A 19466-nucleotide genomic window follows, 5' to 3' on the forward strand; every position below is an offset into this window, starting at 1 on the left:
CACACATTTGAGAATCAAAATACATTGATATTAAAAAAAAAATTGAAATTTTTATAAATGTTGGATTTATCTACACAGCTATTACATAATTTATTCCAGAGCCAAAAAAGATTTTCTCACCTAAAATGTATTGGTCACATGTAAACTCAACATGGATGGTCATTTTTTGCCCATTTTAATTTTCCATGATGAGGATTTACGGAAGTAATTACTCTAATTGTAAGCACATCCATTGAGAAACTATGAAGATACAAATCAAAAAATGATGAAATCCAATCTCCTTTACTTACAATCCCAGTAACGGCAGCGATAAAAGAGCTGGAAGATGACCATGACAGCTGCATCCCAAACAAGTAGATGATAGTCTTCATGGAAATAGGAGGAAAGATTGTTCCAAGTGCACTGAATGGAGCATTCCACTGCTGGTTGTCATCAGCTAAGGATCTCTGATGACCATTCCGGTTGGAACTACCCTGTGTACCAGTATTAGGTATTTCTTTGTAGAAATTGACAAAAAGAGGGAAGAGAAGTCCATAACTGCAAAAGAACATACAGATTTAAAAGAAAATTAACAAAATATGAATGCTATCAAATAACAAATGATAGTCAAAACATGAAAAACCACATGCAAAGAGGAGAATGGTATGGAATGGAAAAGGTGAATTAGGTATGAAATAAACTCCAATCAAGCACAAATTTACAACAAAATTAGCACTGCAGGTATTAAATATTACTCCTAACAAATATGATTATTTAAAGGTAACTAGACTGATCTGACAGACTCATTATGCTTTCTCTCTGAATGAAAAGTTCACAAACCTCTTAATTCTAGAGCTCCATGCAAACAAAAACAATTTCATTTACAGATATTGGGGTATCTTTATGAAAAAAACTGACAAGATATGGATTATGTACAAAAAATAAGATAAAAAATTCTAAAAAACTTCCTAAAACTGAATGTAATTACCATGATTTTCCAGTTTTTTTACCTAATGACTATTTTTTTAATTGAAAAATATGCAAATGACTATTTTTACAGTAAATTTTGTTGAAACCCATGTTATTCATGCCTCAACTCAAACCTGTGTTATTCATGAGCAAAAAATAAGCAGCTATGCTAAACTGCATTCATTTAATGTTAAACCCAACTGGACACCAATAACAACAAGTAAAATACTCTCTCATTCTTCTCAATGTTCGAAGGGTGACATAAATTTAATAATCTCCTTACGGCCCTGATGAAAGGATTCCACTTCCTCCATCTTTGTCAATAAACCATCGTATCAGGTGTGCCAACAATTCAAGGACAAAGGATAGGCAACTGCATCCAAGCAGATGAGTGGCATATTTCCTTGAGCCATAACGCCTTTCAAATTCCCTGAGAATAAAATTGTAATTAAATATATAAATTGATTGTTTCAATACGGAGCCAGTCTTTACTTTTTAATACATTAAATAAAGTCCACATTTCAAAATAATTTGAAACTTGGGCACCCAAGTACCTAGATGACCACTTCATCACCACCACCATAGCAAAAACACTAAAAACCATCAATCAAAGTGAAAATATATACTTACCTAAAATGATACACTAGCGTTCCTGCACATATTAGATCCTTGGGATCTAGAAAAACTAATTTTGCTGTCACCAGCTTAAAAACCTGAAACAAAAGAAAATAAATTTAGCAGAGTACGAACCAAAGTGCTTGAACAGCCATTAATGACTTCACAATTTTTCAATACAAGGATACATGCTAACTTAATATAAACAATACCGATAATAATTTTGAAACTTTTATGCATTTAGTGAATCATTCCTTTGCTGGTGGGTTTATTAGGGATACCTCTGAAACACCACAAGGTACAGTTCTTCAAAAACCAAAATGAATTTAAATAAGAATTAGAATGATTTAAAACATACAAAAAATCCAGAACCGAATCACAATATAAATGCTTCCAAAAAATTCCCAAAAAAACAGAGTTCCTTAATAAAAGAGGAGGAAACATAAATGCAATTAATAGTATTATATAAAAAAGGAGCTTCTGAACATATAAATGCTGATCATTTCAATCTCAAGATTGATTTACTGCAGCCCTCCAGTCTTCTATATTCATTTTTAAATCCCTCCCCACCTTACAGCTTTTCTGTTTCACATCCTCCTTACTTTGTACCATGCACTTATATCTTGGTCTTTCCCATGGGATCTTCCCGTCAATTATGTTTCTAACTAATACATTGTGGATTGAGGTGTATCCAATTCCGTCTGGTTTTTCTTTACCATAGAGTTCTCTCCTCTTCCATATACTTCCTCATTCCTCAGTTTGAGAAAAAATACAGAAAAATCTTATCCTGAGTAAAGCCAATTTGTGTTTAATGAGGAGCATACCTGTAAAACTTAATGATACATTTATTTAATCAGCATTAGTCCAAAAACAGCACATTTTGGCCTTTACATCGGAATATTAACTGCGGTCATATTTACAAACATCCAAGCCCTAGGTGAAGGAAAACTCACCCAGGTCGGAGTCGAGCCCACGACCCTTGAAATGGCAGACGAGAAAATTACCCCGACACCACTGGGGTCGGCAACATGTTCCAATTACATTCAATTTACAATGAGCTCCCAAAATTCTAAAACAGAGCTGGAAATATCTTGCATACAGCTATACTTATCACCCACAAGAGCAAAAAAACTACTCAATTTTTCTACAAACATTGACATGGCTTTAGGAGACAGCATGTCAAATAGTTTATCCTTAGGTTGTCATGACTTCAAGTAGAAATTTGCTGAGCCTGCTATAGGCCATTCCTTAATTGCTTTTCTTCCTGGAATTTTACAAGTGTACATCAGACTTAATGTAATTTTACCAAGATTTTCCTTGATATTCACAGGATTTTAGAGCACATAAATGTTGTCTACGGTTTATATGCCTAGCTTTATACATATGGGCTTGGAGAGGTGATACGTTTTCAAACAGAATGTCATTGAGTAAAGGATGAAAATGAAGAAACATCCTTTACTCAATGACATTCTGTTTGAAAACGTATCACCTCTCCTGGAAGCCTCCTTAGCAATAACAGAAAAACAGAACCTCTAACCCCTTCCCCTTAACTCCCATTGACTCCTAACCCGTACCTTTATCCCCATTAGCCATTGACTCAAATTATACCGACCAATGAAATTTTCCCCTCTCTTAACCCACCTTCCAATCCCCCCCACTCACTAACGCTTTTCCTGGTGTTTCCTACCCTCTCCCACATTCTTTCGTACCTACCCCCGTACTCCCCTCCCCGCCCCCTCTTCCCACAACTCCCCCACCCTTTCCAGAAGAGGGTATATATACAATGATTGTGACTTTAAACTTTGTACCTGAGGATGACGCCGTAGCGTCGAAACTAGTCGTACCTGTAATAAAGTGGTGGATTGGAACAAAGTGTTTCTTTTTCATTTATCATTATTATACTTTCAAATGATCATTCCACAGCCAAAATTACAATGCATTTAAGTTTTTAAAATAAAATTTTACTATAAATTCAGAGCACCTTACCGTGATTTGCGCTGGTTAATCTTCAACTACATATTATATCTCAAATGAATTTCTTGAAGATGAATTTATTACGAATGACCTGCTTCTCTTCGACAGTAAAATAATGGAATGTAGCATTAATTGGAGTTGGTGAATTCAATACTTAAATATTTGTAGAGGAATCAAAGTTGGGAGGAGTGATCCCTCCGTTCTATACTACACCAGCTGATGGGATGACCTTGGTGTGGTTCAGATTTAAAGAGTTTTTGATCCACAAGTTTTCCTTTTCTATCTATTACTTCCTGTGATTACCATCGTAAACTTTCAGCAGCAAAGCTTATGTAGTGATTGCATTTTAATGTTGTGTAAAAATTAAAATGAATGCTTAAATATAAAATGACATATTTTCTGTTTAGGAAAATAACTATGTTAATATTAATATAAAAATTGTACTTTTTTAGGGATGAATCTTCCTATTTATGCAAATTTCCTGGCAGATAGTTACAGAAACATTGTCAACCAATTTCAAAATATTTACCAAATATGAAATTAACTTTTTCATATTCGGCATGATTCTTGTCTGTACAATATGAAATCGAGTAACGTTACATGTAAATAAGTAGTAATAATAGATTTCATTGGCTTGCGAAGCATTTCCCATGATAACTTATTATCTTCCATAAACTTATTTGAGTCCAGAATTTTCTCCCTTCCAGTCAACAGAAAGCGTTTTCCCCCTCATTTACAGACTGGCACAAAGAGAATTCTCGAGGAGAAAACATTTTCTCTCTTCTCCCAGAGAGAAAAGTAATACTTGGGCCCCTGATCTAAACATATGACTAATGTTTAAGCACTGGTAAAAAGTACGTCCAAAAGTGAGCGAAATATTGTGAAATTAGTGTCAATAAAAAATGGGAAAAATTATATATGATATTCTATTATTGAAAAAATAATTATTACTGGATGACCTTGTACATGTAGCATCAAAATAGATATCAGTGATGCACACAAGGAACAGAAAGGGTCCAAGTATTTGACCTTAAAGAACACCTTAGACTGGAAGTATTTTGGTCATTTGGTCCAACTAGATGAGATCTAATGCTGATGATTCAGGTTCTTTTGAGTGGAACATACTCACTTAAAATGAAGATATATAATTTTCCACAAATGAAATTTATTCAAAATTCAGGTTTCTACTTTAATACACCATTTTCAGGTCTAAATATGGTGTAAGCACAGAAAACCTGGGTCATAAATAAATAAATTTATTTGTGGAAAATTGCATTTCTTTACTTTTAGCAAGTAGTTGAAATCTATTACCTAGACATTTTTTCAGATTAAAATCAGTTTTTTGAATTCCATAGGACTCCAATTTCTTTAACAATTCAGGATGTGAAACACAAGCAAAGGTTTGCCGAATTCAATCGGTTGCCTTGAATTAAGAAAAGAAAGGCCCATTTCACTGTAAATTAAACTAGGAACAAGTTTTTTCTAATTATATTACAAAAAATGAATACATATCGGCAACTGCCAACCACTAGCCCTCATTCCAGGAGTGATAAAAAATCTATGACAAAATTATTTGGAAAATATAGCAATGACAATAGGTGTGCTCAATGACAAGTTACATAATGAACTATACCTACAATCAGAAGCGATAAGTGCCCGTTATCAAACATCTGCAAAGGCCATTTAACTGTTGGAGGAATGATAAAGCCCAGCATTGGTATGCAATTATGTATACCCTCTACCTTCTTAACTTAAAAGATACCCTAACTTTATCATGTCTTATAGATAAGTGATCTGGTAGTAATTCATTTTCGCTGATAGTATTACCTGACTACTGATCGTTAAATCTTCAGGAATGCGGCTAAGGAAATACTTGTGAAGGTGGTACATTGAAGGGACATTCACTGCAGCACACGACAGGACTAAGTAACCCAGGAGTCCCATCGAAACTGGAACATTGTCTGGTGGAAAAATATACAAAATTTCAAAACATGTTCATGATATCAACAATTATGGTCGCTCGTTGTGACTCTCTTAAACTTTAAAAATATGTCAATGATGTAAGTAATTAAGTAAATGTATCCACTGTCCGCTCCCCTAGTCTTTAAACATATGAAAACTATATACGGCAAGTATACACCGAGAGGTAGCTTCAGGAAAATATTTTTTATCAGGGAGAAAAAACTAAATATGAAATATCCCATAGGTCGACAGTAATCGTACGCGTAATCTATCGTTTGGCGGATATCCAGTAAATGTGAAACGGACAAAAATATAACGTATTTCTAAGGTAATTAGCTTTTGGCTCAACACCTTCTCCAAGAGTCTAAGCTAAAATTCCATCCTGACATACATTATAACATTTCATTTGCACTAGATACACGCCAGTTCACAACGAAAACAAAGCATAGGATGCTTGCGAGTAGGAGGAAAAATTACACGAGTGAGAGGAAACATTTGAATAGTTTTTGCACACATTGAATGAATAACAGTCGCAAATACTGATGACAACACAGAATGTTTGCATCATTTCTTCGGTAAAAAAACCCTGAAACATATGAGTACTTACGGATTCCGGGTGAATTGCTAAGAGAGAACATTGCAGCCATTCTATTGCAATAATAATAATCTACTTATGGAACTAATTAACAGCCCAATGGTAATAAATAATGCTGTTCACAACTTATCAACATCGAAATGTTTACTAATGCGTCAACCAATGCAGCCACTATGTTTGCTTTAGGTAGAAGTGATGTCATGATTTCTCAACTAAATGTGTTTCCTATCCTCCAATGGGAGAGAGCACAAGAAACGTGAGAAACAAACATTGTTGCCAAATTTATTGTAAATATTAACAACTGACATGCTAAGAAGCGCATTTTAATTCATGCGAATTGCAAAGTTGGTGTTTTATGTAAACCAAATGTTAGTCTTTAAATAGTAAAAATGTCTTCAGTTGATATCCTGATCCATTTAATTCTTTACTCCTGTTGTGATATTTAACAGCAAGGCGTTATTAATAATGAGCAATGACGTTGCAAGATATCTTTAGTATCTATTAGACTTTCCAAACTTTCTGAAGAAATGGGGCGTCACCACTTTCTCAAACATCAAAATTTAACTTCCCTTCCTTTGTTGCGGAATGAATTGAGACACATTCTTTTGTTTTAAGGCTTTTGGGAAAAGTTATTAGAAGAGCATAATAATGGATAATTGGCAATTATCCTTCGTGTTTAAATGAATCGAATTATTATATTGTGTGTTTACCTTTCAAGTCATTTCTATTTTCCAAGAAATTGTTTTCCATGAATGACCCATTTTAAATTTACTTTATGAAAAGCGGTCACGATAACATGAACTTTCATATAAACATGTATTGGTTGGTATGTAACGATCGTAACTCAACATATCGACAACACGATTGTGTGTTGCTTATGATATTTTTATCCCATTCTATGGATGTTGAATATTTTGCGTTTACTTCATCTTCGTTAAGAATACCTCATCAGCTTTGAGGATAGAAAACGACTCGTTTTACGAAACGCGTGCGTCGTCGATGGAGGAAATGACCCGGTGGAAGACCCGAGTATCCTTTTCCCTAAGAATAACTTTATTTGCCAAGCAGGAGACGAATAAAAAACACTTGTTTATTCTTTTCTAAAATTATTTCTCTTTCCCTGAAATTTATGTTTTCTTCTCTTATATACGTCATAAATTTGCCGTTGTCTTGTAACAACTTTCGTAGAGGTGGTACCGTGGCACTTACAGATTGCTGCAGGCTTTTGTTTTCCGTACTGTAATAAACAATATGACGTCATAAGCAGGTCAGGTGACTTACCATTAGCGTAAATGAGGGAAGTATAAAGCATCCATTGTTTGCAGATAGAACGTATTTCATTTCATTTGGGAAGCAGAAATGAAAATAGAAGTTTATGGTAGTCATAGCTGGGAATAAATATTAGAGTAAAGGTAAGAGATAAGCTCATTTAATTTCTTAAGGAATCATTAAAGAGGATTATGTGTTGTTAGAATTTTCACATTTTAAAAAACACTACACATATTATGCAGGCTAAAGAATTCCCTAAATATCAATACCTAATCAAGAATTCTCAAAAATTCAAAAAGTTAGAATGCATAAAATTGGGCTACACTTGCACTATATAAACTAATACATTTTTTCCTCATCATTTTTCACTGTTAAAATTCTTATTTTCCCTATCTCTTGGTCATATCCTAGGTAAGATGAATTAATTTTGGCGATTAATGTCATTATAACTTTTATAGCTGTAGAACTTGTTTCCTGGTGTATATTGGTGAATTATTTGCTATCTAGTGTATGCCTATAATCCTAGTATATTTAAATGGCTGGTCGGCATTTTGAACTTTAGAAATTGTATTCTAGCCAAATTGCATATCAAGAGAGTGGTGTTATTTGGTTTAATTAGTACTCTATATCAACAATAGTTCATATTTTCATTGTTTTGATGCCAGGCAAAATGACGCCTGTAATAATTATTGGGGGAAGTACAATCCGATCAGGCATCAGAGGTGATATGTCATTAGAAACCCCACCATAGAACCACGCAACTGATTTACGTTTGATTATTGAAGCAAGTGCAGTAATTTTATAAAATTTCCAGTTTATGAGCAGTTTGACGCTAGAAATAATTATTATAAACAGATGGAAACAGCTCAAGGGCCTAGCCATGTTGAAGAAATTGGTCCAATTGTTTGGAAGGAGTAGTCTACAGTGTTGGGGTAGGTTTTTTCGATGTACCTTGGCACTACACGGTATTGTACTCATGAGACCTAACTAACCCGAAATAAAGTATCCTTAATCAGCATACTATATACAGGGTGCATTCCAAAAGTAATGCAATTATTTTTCCAAAGTAACTTATTGAACATATTCGCACAAACACTTAAAATTCTTCAAAGTACTGTCCTAGGGCCTCTACAAATTTTTTCCAGCGACTCTGCCATGACTGGTACGCGTCCTGCAAGGAGTCTTCGGGGACCTCTTGCAAGGTCTTCGTCGAGATCTCTTCTGTGGACGAAAAATGGTTTCCTTTCAGGGCTGCTTTAATTCGAGGGAACAAAAACAAGAATGCTTGGGCGATATCAGGACTATAGGAGGGGTGGGGCATCGCTAGCACCTGGCGTTTGGCCAGGAACTTGTAGTGCGTTGTGGCAAACACATTGGGCACGAGCTCAGAGCACACTTTCCTCATCACTAAATCTTCAGGAAAAATGTGAAATAAAACAGAAGACAACAGGTTCATTTCATTGACAACCATCTTGATACTCAATCGACGGGCAGAGTCCAACAATTGTCGAACACGAGTCATATTGTTGTCGGTTTTGCTAGTTGACGGCCACCCAGTGCGTTGTTCGTCGTGAACCTCTTCCTGGCCCTCCTTAAAGGCTGTTAACCACCTCGAAACCTGTGAGTATGACAGAACAGAGTCCCCGTAAGCCTCGTGAATCATTTTGTTAGTCTCTTCAAGAGATTTTTCCAGTTTAGCTCAAAACTTAGTAATCGCGTAATGTTTCTAGATCATTGATTCCATTTTTTTCGTGACACGGTCATCGCTCAGAGGTTTACAGTAACTGACGTCCTGCCACTCCCACAGCTTGGAGAGCACTGAGATCAGTTTCACGGCAAAGCTTAGTGCCCCCCTTTCCTTTTCCAGGTGGTATGATTCCACTCCGTCTAATAGGAGCGGTGCAGGAAATTCCATTGCATTACTTTTGGAACGCACCCTTTATTACAATTGATCCCTTTTTCACTCAGCGTACTTTCTACGTCCCTTAATTTAATCCAAAATGCCAATACATTTCCTCCCTCAATCTAACTCTCCCAGCATTCTCTCCTCTGTTAACTTCTTAAGAATTGTTTGTATTTCACTCAGTATCTCCTGCATCCACTCATATTGCCAGCTTGGAATTTCTCTCAACTGACATATCATCCACTACTATACTTAATTGAGAGATTTATTGTTTGTTTTCCAATGTATCTCATTATTTGTATTGAAAAGGGTCCCGTTATATCGCCAACTTCTAAAAACAATGTTTGGCCAGGATGGATGCTGGATAAGTACCGTCTATACCTCTACTGAGAAAATTTTGTCCCTTTTCAGGCAGGTATAACACGGGTTGGCATAATGAACCTAGATGTCTAAGTGCCCTGAAGACCAAGAACTACATGTATGGGAAAGATGAAACTAAATGCATATATTTTCAGTTCATACACTGAGGCTTCTCTTTATGTTATAGCACAAAAGGGGTTATGATTCTGGTTTAGTTTAATTGCATGAAGGGGGAGATTATAGGGAATGTGAAATCACTCAGACAACTGAATATTCTGTTCATGTATTGAGTAATGTTTATTTATCCATGTTTCCAAAAATGTATTTAATTTTCTCCCCATTCTATCCTTCTTATTTATTTTATAATTATTTATTGTCTTTTACTCATATTTAACTTTGTTAACAATCCCATTTAGAGGCCCATTTGGCTGTTTTTGGGTTATTTGTTAAATAACTGAGTTTCAAGCATAATATGGTGGAAATCCTTCATGATAAAAGAAGACACTTGGGTTTTTCTCATGAAATAGTGTTCTTACTAATAAATAATACTATTATAATATATTATAATATAGGTTAATACTATTAGCAAATTTGAAAAATTCGGAGTGGAGAGGGACAGGATTTATGTGATAATAGCAATGAAAGATCACTGGGATTCTTCATGGGCTGAGGAGACCAAAGTCTATCCCACTTAGAGGAATACTTGCCCTTAATTTAAAGTTTCATTTCAAATGTTAGTCCTATATTACCTACTTCAAAACAAGAGAATTCCTCAATTAACCACATCTTATTACTCCCGCAAGAGTACAAAAAAATTCCATGAATTTTTAAATCATAACTCTTACCTCCATCAGAAATCTCTCCTGAATGTTAGGATACCTATTATCTTTTATGTATAATGGAATTTTGATTCTGGGAAAGCAAATTTCCACCTTCAGAAACTGTCTAAGCAATCACAAACACTCATGGGTGGACTTTGTAAGTGTTCACCACGACAACTATTTCTCCAGTCACCCATTCTCTCAGCAAGTTTTCATTTCAGGGTGATGCAATCAATAGAAGCCAATGTCACAATTCAGGGAATCGTAAATTTTGTGTTATTATCTATAGTAATGGAAGAGGAAATGTATTTCTTTCACCAAGAAATTACATATTTATATCTTCACCTATTAATGAAATTTATGGCAGCATTGAAAGTGCTCATGGAAAATGGGATGAAAAATTATGTGTAGGAAAAATGAGAACGCTCATGTCTGTGGTATGATATTTTTCAAAATATGAAACTTTGTCATTTATTTAGGGAAAGTAGACTCCATAAAGGAAATGGAGAACATCTTCCAGTGATGCTGGAAAAGTCTATGGAAGCAGTTCATTGGGTTAGGAGACTGCTAAGTTTGCCACAGGGTTTAACCATTCCTGATAATAATTAGCATTTCCAAGTTTGGAGCTAAAATATTTTATTCATTAACTTTAGAAAACACACATCTCTAAAATTTTGGAGGAAATGGCAGGAGATGGGCCAAACAATATGATTAAAAAATATCCAGAATTCAAATTTTATAAACCTGAAGACCTTAAAGGAAAAAGTAAATGGCTCTATATTTATAATGCCAAGGAAAAATCATTTCTTTGCCGGACGAAAAAAAGATGGGGTGAGTAAACACTTTTTCAATAAATGATAGTCACACACACGTGTATACTTTATGTACACAGTCACAAGCATACAAATGTATGGAAGAGGGATGGGAACACACATAAAAGATAAACACAGGATATATATGTATGTGTGTGTGTTATACATACACACACACACGTATATATATATATTTCTATATAAATATATATATATAATTTTCCATATATATATTTATATAAAAATATTTTATATATAAATATACATAAATATGGAATGCTCTTCGGGGACGCACAAATATATAAAAACACAGATGTAGATTTTTAGACCATAGAGACACAAAGATACACATTGTGAGTGTATCTTTTTGTGTTTCTATATTATGTGTTACTGTGTATTGTACTATTCGGCACTTCCGTGTTACGTCTATGAAAGCATATATATATATATATATATATATATATATATATATATATATATATATATATACACACACACACACACATTCAAACCTGCCTTCTGGCAAACAAATATTCATTCATATGGGTATAGATATAAGGAAAACGGATAGGAACACACATAAAAGATAAACACAGGAGAGGTGGAGAAAGTGGAATCGAGCAGATCACAAATGGAAAAATATTTCTTGGACCGGGACTTGAACCATTGATCTTTTTACTTACCTAGAAGCTCTAACCATTTGAGCTATCGAGGAAAAATAAATCACACTGAAATCTGTGGGGTATTCATATCTAAAAGTGCCCCAATTATTTGGCCCGGAGAAGACATAAGGGAGCTGTTTCACCCACCAAAGGACATTTGGACGACACAAGAGGCAAGGACAGCAGGGAAAGCAGTCATACAATGTCATAAAGGATAGGAACAGTGCATTTTGTGGCACACACAGCCAGAAGAAGGAGACAAGCCATATTGGCCAAATACACATTCAAACAAGAAAACCCTCAATATGGCATTGTGTTCCTATCCCTTTTCCTTATACCTATATCCATGTGAATGAATATACATATATTTTGCCCACTATTTGGTCATAATGTGATCTATATCCTATTGACGTGTCCTATATACCTGTCATATATTCTCAATGCTGTACACTGTGCCTATCGGACAAATAAATATATCATACTATTATTTAGCTATTTGAAGTGAGTTTTTAAGTACACATTCAAATCTAATTGTAATGATTAGTAGCCTGCTATTAATTTAGCTAAAATTAAATTCTATTAATTAAAATTATTGTATGCATATTATCAGTTAACTTATTTCCATGAATTTTTTCAGGAATTTGCTTTCTATTTTACCTGGTGTTTTACTCGGTGCTGTTCGGAATGTGGACGACATTTTTCTATATTTCCATGGCAATGTACAGGAACCATGAAGGGCCATGGCACATTCTTGAAAATTCAAGGATCGGAAGCAATCCACGTACATTTTTTTTTCTTAATTATAACCCAGCACAAAATTATTGCAATTTTAATGATATTCCCTGTTGAATATAGAAATATTTTCATTAAAAAAAATACTTTTTGGATTTCAGCCTTGGTTCACTATCCCTCGGAAAACTTGATCACTATCACAAGCAAAAATGAGTTCATTCATCAGTTAAATGACCTACTATTACGTAAGTTTCTATATACATCATGTGAGGAATGGGATTTGAGATGAATATTATAGCCAAAATGTGGTCAAAGCTGCATCCAAAAGTTTATCAATAAATAAATTAAATGAGCTTAGTTAAAGAATTTCCTACTTAAGTAAGTCAGCACTTCTGAAGGCAAAAAAGTCATCCCCTTTTGGACAATGAAGTTTGAGAAATAAATCAAATCAAAGCCCCCACTTCACAACTGGATGGAGCAACAATTTTTGCAGAAAAATGTTATCTGCATAAACCAACCGGCAAACAACTATTGAATCAAAATAATAACTTCAGTAGCTTTGAAAATGATCAATAGATGGTGCTGCATATATACAACTTTGTTATGACCCATTAATATTCTAATATAAGAAAGTATTCCTTAATATTTGAATATACCTCATATATGTTAAGAAAGTAAAATACCTGGTTGTTTGAAAAGTAGGTCTTTATCCTCCATGATGAAAAAATCTTAATGGGTGAAGGGCTAAATTTGAAAAAAAATGTTTAATTTTTGAATTTTTAGCATTTGTCATTGTTATATTTTATGATATTGTTGACCATAAGGGAACCGAGGGCCTCCCTCTGGCAGGAGGGACCCGGGCAATGACCTCTTTTCCCCCCTTATGACACAGGCCTAAGCAACTCGTTATTGGATGAATGCATAAAATTTTCGGGAGAGATCCCACCTTATACAGAATATAACTGATATGCATAATTATCTTATGCAGGATACCAAAATTTAAACCCGGATGATTACAGTAACTGCCAAGCATCTCTCTCCAGTCCAGAAGATTGTTATTTTGATGTGAATGAACTGAAAAACTGTTCACGAGGTGGTTCTTATGGCTATGATCAAAATACACCTTGTGTCATGCTGAAACTGAACAAAGTAGGTCAAATTTTATGTCCATCAACACAATCATTGTGTAATGCAGGAAAATTATCATCTGACAGTGAAAATTTTTGCATTGATTGTCTTGCGATTTGATAGCATATTTGAGGGTATTTTGTTCAAATGGACTACAAGTAATGATGAATGGCAATGCTACCACACCTACATCATGCTGTGAAAGTTACCTCATTGATGTGTGCCATGGAGTGTTGGGAAATCAATGTGCACATTATACCTCTACACAAGTCCCTCTACTTAAGTTCTTGATTACTATCCTTGTGATGGGACATGATGCAAAACATATTCTCCAATCTGCTCCCTTTCTGTAATCATCAGCCCTAGTAGTACCACCCCACTTTAAAATCCCCTAAACAGATAAGTCATGTATAAAAATAGTGAATAATACTATAGTGTAACCAGTGTCCCTCATTTTACTCAGGTGAAACTTCAAAATCCTCTCTCCATCTGCATAAAAAACTAGAACAGCCTCTTATTCACAGTTTCCCATTCAGAAATAAGACTTTACCTCCCAATCTTTCATTCTAAAATTATTTTTTTCTTTTTCTATCCTCCGTATCCTACCTTATGAGGCTTTGATTTCAAACTCAAAATCACCAAATAATCAACATTTAACTATCAAAGGCCTTTAATGTACCATGCCTCAATAATTGTCCCTGAATTAAAGTACCTATTGGCTTCCACAGACATAGTCTTAAACCTTTTTACTCCCTTCATCATCCCTCCCACTCACAAGGGGTTAGGTGGTAGGAGAAACTCCATAATCTTGATCTCGTCCCAAACTAAAGATGACTATCTATCTCCCTTTCTCTCTATTGTTGCCTCCCCACTCGATATCTCCCCCCACACTCTTCGTCTTTCCCCTCTGAGCCATTACATCCCTCCCCCTTGTAAGCTTCGTAACTGAACAGAACGCTTCATTCTTCTGCTGGAAAGAAGCTACCTGTGGAATTTCCTCGAGTTTCACTTTTAAATTTTATCTTTCTTTTCCCACCAATATGTTTCACAAATGAGTGTGTGTGTTTGGCAAATTTTTCCAATATCAAGAAACTTTAATATCATGATGAAGCAAAATGGGAACATTTTGTCCTTTTAAATTAAAGTTTGAAATCCACAAAACCAAAATACAAGGATACTTCATGGCTATATAATTACTACATTCCTCCGTATTTATGTCATCACTGCATTGGCACTACATCTTCCTCTCTTGTTTCTACACATGGTAGTTTGTGCTATTATACTACCTTCTTTGGATACTTCTCAGTGCTAAATTTGCTGCATGTGAGGTTGAACTTATGTGCTTCAATCCTTGAATCAATGTTTTTTTGGTATTACATATCCAAATAGAATAAATAAAAAATATGAAAAAGTGATTTTCATCCAAAAAATCATGTCACAGCAAATGTTGTGACAGTGTATTCATAGTTTCTGTCATTTTCAGCATTTAGGATTCTTAAAGATATACATACGTATATGCACTTCTTATTAGATGATGCTCCTAACCATACATAGATGAGGAAATCTTTTAAAGCGAAAGTAATAAATATGTTTAATGTTTTTGTGTTAACTGCTTTAGATAATTCTAATACTGATGATTTTTAATTGGTACAGATTTATGCATGGAAACCAAAAGTTTACAGTGACTCACAAGATCTTCCCAATGACATGCCAAGAAGTTTGAAGAAGTACATCGACCTGCAGGATTCTCAAAAGGTGATATGAAAATTTTAAAAAGGTGTACCAACACAACACATCATTTAAAATTTGGCATCCAAAATTATATGAAATGAGTGATAGGTAAAGCATATTGGTCATCATCTTGTGAGGCTATTTGATTTGATTCTAGTCATTCACACTGGCATTAATTGATTCAAATGTAACTTTAGAGTTTTACTCTAAACCTCACTAAGCTATATTATGCAATTAGAAACCTATCTCATAGGAAATCCTTGATGAGTACAAACGTAATGCATCAGTGCTCTGGGAAGAGATCTGTGGTGCAGACACCTCTCAGTTGTTGTTCCTATGTAGTGATTTGTATAAATAGAAAAAATGAGATTCAAGCAGTGATTAAATACTTGTCGAAAGAGATCCAAATGGGGGAGGAAATGTGGATGCAGAGTATATTGATGGGTGATGGAATGTTGAAGACTGTGATATAGAGGAAAGGACATTAGGCAAGTGAGGAAGAGGCAGGAAAAGGATATGTTCGTTGGATGGATTGAATGGAGGTAGACTTGGTGGAATTCTATTATTGTAATTGAAGAAGGGTTTATCATAGTTTGTAATAAGGCTGTCTTTGTGAAGGCCCAGAAATTCAGGGGTGATAAGTCAGGGCCCTACCAAAACGTAACTTAAATGGTAAACTACCAATTTATAGGAATAATATTTTTATTTCCGACTGACCATAGACATCATGTAGGTATAGGAGTCATCAAAAACAAAGAAAATCACAAAACACAGGTACATTTCAACATTAAAGGTATGAACATGCTTAAAAAAAGCATTAACGTTAAAGTATGTGATAAAAACACAATGCTTTACAACCGTTTGACATTCAAAAAGTCATTCAATGAATAATAAAACTTAATTAGGAGGAGTTTCCCAACTTTCAATTGGAGAAATTACATAATTTATCACTTTTTTAAATGAGCGTGGTAATGTGTTATAAATTCTTACACCCATTGCCATTGGGCGTTTACTTGAAATTGCTTATTTTTGGTAACATAAAATAATATGGTGTAAAATTCACACATAAAGGTAGAGATGTGCTAAAATCATTAACCATAATACATACTTATTTATTAAAATGAAAAAGGATTATTTCAGCAAACTTTGCCTTTAAATCTTCCTTTCATAACTTGTGCTGCTTTTTAAATATTTAATTTGTGATTCATATTTGTAAGAATCATCATGAGATTTATTTTCTGATCTTACAATGCTTGTCTTAGAGGAACATGATTTGGGTGAGCTGCAAAGAGAAGGTTAGAAAAGAAAGCTACCTGAAGGAAATAAAATACTGGCCAGGCCAGGGATTTCCCGCTTACTTCTATCCATTCATGGGGAAGGAAAAGCATCTCAATCCAATCGTTGCTCTGCAAATAGTGAGCAAAAAAAGTGAGTTGATCATTTTGGGCCAATCTTTAGGTCAAGGGTACTCAAACATCAAACCCACTTGGGTCTGAAGTTATTTGCCTCTAATGATATGAAAAAAATGCTCACTAGACTTTGATGTACAGCCATGGATTTGCTAACTGGGTGAAACTTCTTGCTTCCTGGATGCTAATTCTTTTTATTCTTTTGCACTTTAATCATATTAAATAGCCAATATATTATATTGATCAAAATCCATGTAGAAGAATAATAAAATAGTTGGTTTTTATTCTCTTTGCATCAAATCATTATTTTAGTGAAATCCTGGCTGGCTAGTGCAAGGCCATGCTGAGTGAAACATTCCCTTCTTTTCTCTAAACAAATATCAAACATGAAAATGAATGGTAATTGTTCAAAATGACTGGAAAATTGATAATAAAACCTTAGATTGCAAAATTTGTGTACAGATAAAGTAAGTAATCTGGATGAGATCATTATGGGTATTGAATTCAAGAAATGGTTTTTAGCAGCTGTTTGACCTATATCATGTTTTCCCACCAAATTCATCATTCCATCATATTTCCTCGTGCTCATGTCTTCCATCATCTGCTTCTGATAATTCATCATCAGTCTTCTTCTTTAGTTTGTGTCTTCTTCACTATTCATTTGAATTGATAGAACCCAAAAGTATGCAGCCATTATACAGGCACTCACCCACATCTAAAGCTATATTATCCTATGAGCCACCTGAAGAGCATGTGGCAGGAGATGTTAGGAAATCATCATCCACCCTTTAGTCTAGGATTGACTGCTGCTTCCATAACAATTCGCAGTCATTCCTCTCTATCTTTGGCACTGTGCCACTATTTCCTGACCTGTACTACTCTCATATCACTCTCCATATCTTAGATTCATATCTTTCTCAGTCCCTTTTTTGCAAAGGCTTCTGATTCTTTCATGTATCAACATGCTTCACTCCTGGGGCTACTTTGAAGTCTGCTTTTTTATTTGCAATCGCAACTGAACTCGTTAAATTTTCATCGGTTTCTCTGAATGTAATCAGTTCACTTGATATACTCAGTTGTTTCAGACAAAATCGAAACTTTGTACTGTTCTTACTGCCAAAAGCTAGTTGAATGTCAACTGAAAGCATGCATGCATGCATAGGGCTGTTTCATGCTCATAACATTTTATATTATTTGCAGCATTACAAAAAATTGATCAGTTGCACTTCTGTCTGGTCTTAATTTACTCTGAAATTCCCTATAAAATTTCTACTGCATATGTTTTTATTCTTCCTTGCACTATGCTTGAGAACATCAATTAGAATTAGTTGAATGTTTTTTGTCTGCTTTGTAAATGTGCGGTTTTTAATTTAAAACAGATTTGGTTTACTATCTTGTGGCTCTCTACCTTAGGCCATAAACATGGGTCATGGGGCTCCCATATTCCCTCCTTCAGTGTATCCTGCAGAAATAGGGTAACTATTATATTATGGTAACTTGGAGATCAACAAAACTTTGCGGTGGAACTTGACTTTCCATTAAGTATTTGTTTGTGCACATCATCAGAGCACCTTTTCCGACTGACTGCCTAAAAGGAGAAGAAGTCTTCATTCCGTGAAGTCCACTGATTCTAATAGATATATCATTTTGACTAATCCAAGAGTCATCTGGCCTTTGGCAGGACTATCAGCAAACCATTGGCAATCTTTGGCAGAGATTGGAGTTAATTAAAAGGAACCCTGCTTTTCACACGACCACTCAATGTCACTTACACAAGGGTTTGCCATTCTAAAAGACTCTACTCCTTGCTCCAAATAGAAACCCAAAAATATTATTGACCTATTCCAAGAAACTTCGGGATATACCTAGACAGTAAATTTTAATGGAGTCATCTGCTAAGTGTGCATTACAATGCAACAATTTCAGAGTGTAAAAATCATTGGCCTTGATTGAGATTCGAACCGGGATCCCTTGATGTCCAGTCAAGTACTTTATCCAGTTAAGCTATCTAGGCATCCTCTTCTGAGATTTTGGGGGGCTTTATAGGAACAAGATGTTGTGATGAAACACTGTACATATAATGTCATAGGCATTTGTAGTCGTGCGTGTTGCACCACAGCCCGTGAGGTTAAAGCCAACTTCAAACATCAGGGGTGTTTTACCTTTGAAAAATTCCAAGAAACTGTGGGAGATGCTTATGTCCTCTAACTAATCATACAGGTTTACCCTGTCAACCTATATACTCTATCAACTTCTCCCTCAATATGATTGCTTGGTGGCAAGTATACCTGTACATTGACTAAGTTCATCGGTTCTGCTTTTACCACCTACTACTAATATTCTATCCGTTGCTTGCTCTATGTTCACTACCCTTCTTCCTACCTTTTCATTCAATATTATGACAATCCCTTGCTGGCTCTCTTCCCCTCCACTGTATATTACTCTACATATAACTATCACTCCAGTAATCCCGGTTGTCTTTCCATCTCACCTTGCATAGTCTATATTTCCTTTTTCTATCTCTTGCGTCATATTCTATAATTTT

General features: G+C 34.9%; 1 protein-coding gene across 1 annotated transcript; it reads right to left on the reverse strand.

Moving 5' to 3' along the window:
* Positions 1 to 290: 290 nt before the first annotated feature.
* LOC139691393 (ubiquitin-associated domain-containing protein 2-like) lies at positions 291 to 6268 on the reverse strand (the record flags this gene model as incomplete). The annotated part of the gene is made up of 5 exons (XM_071589188.1): positions 6107 to 6268; positions 5365 to 5498; positions 1579 to 1661; positions 1232 to 1378; positions 291 to 537 (listed from the first exon to the last, which is right to left on the reverse strand). Coding segments are annotated over exons 1-5 (651 nt in total), but the record flags the coding sequence as incomplete, so codon positions are not given.
* Between the last annotated feature and the right edge of the window lie 13198 nt (positions 6269 to 19466).

This window comes from Hetaerina americana, unplaced genomic scaffold (assembly GCF_022747635.1).
Source record: "Hetaerina americana unplaced genomic scaffold, ioHetAmer1.1.p SCAF_339, whole genome shotgun sequence".
Classification (NCBI taxonomy): domain Eukaryota; kingdom Metazoa; phylum Arthropoda; class Insecta; order Odonata; family Calopterygidae; genus Hetaerina; species Hetaerina americana.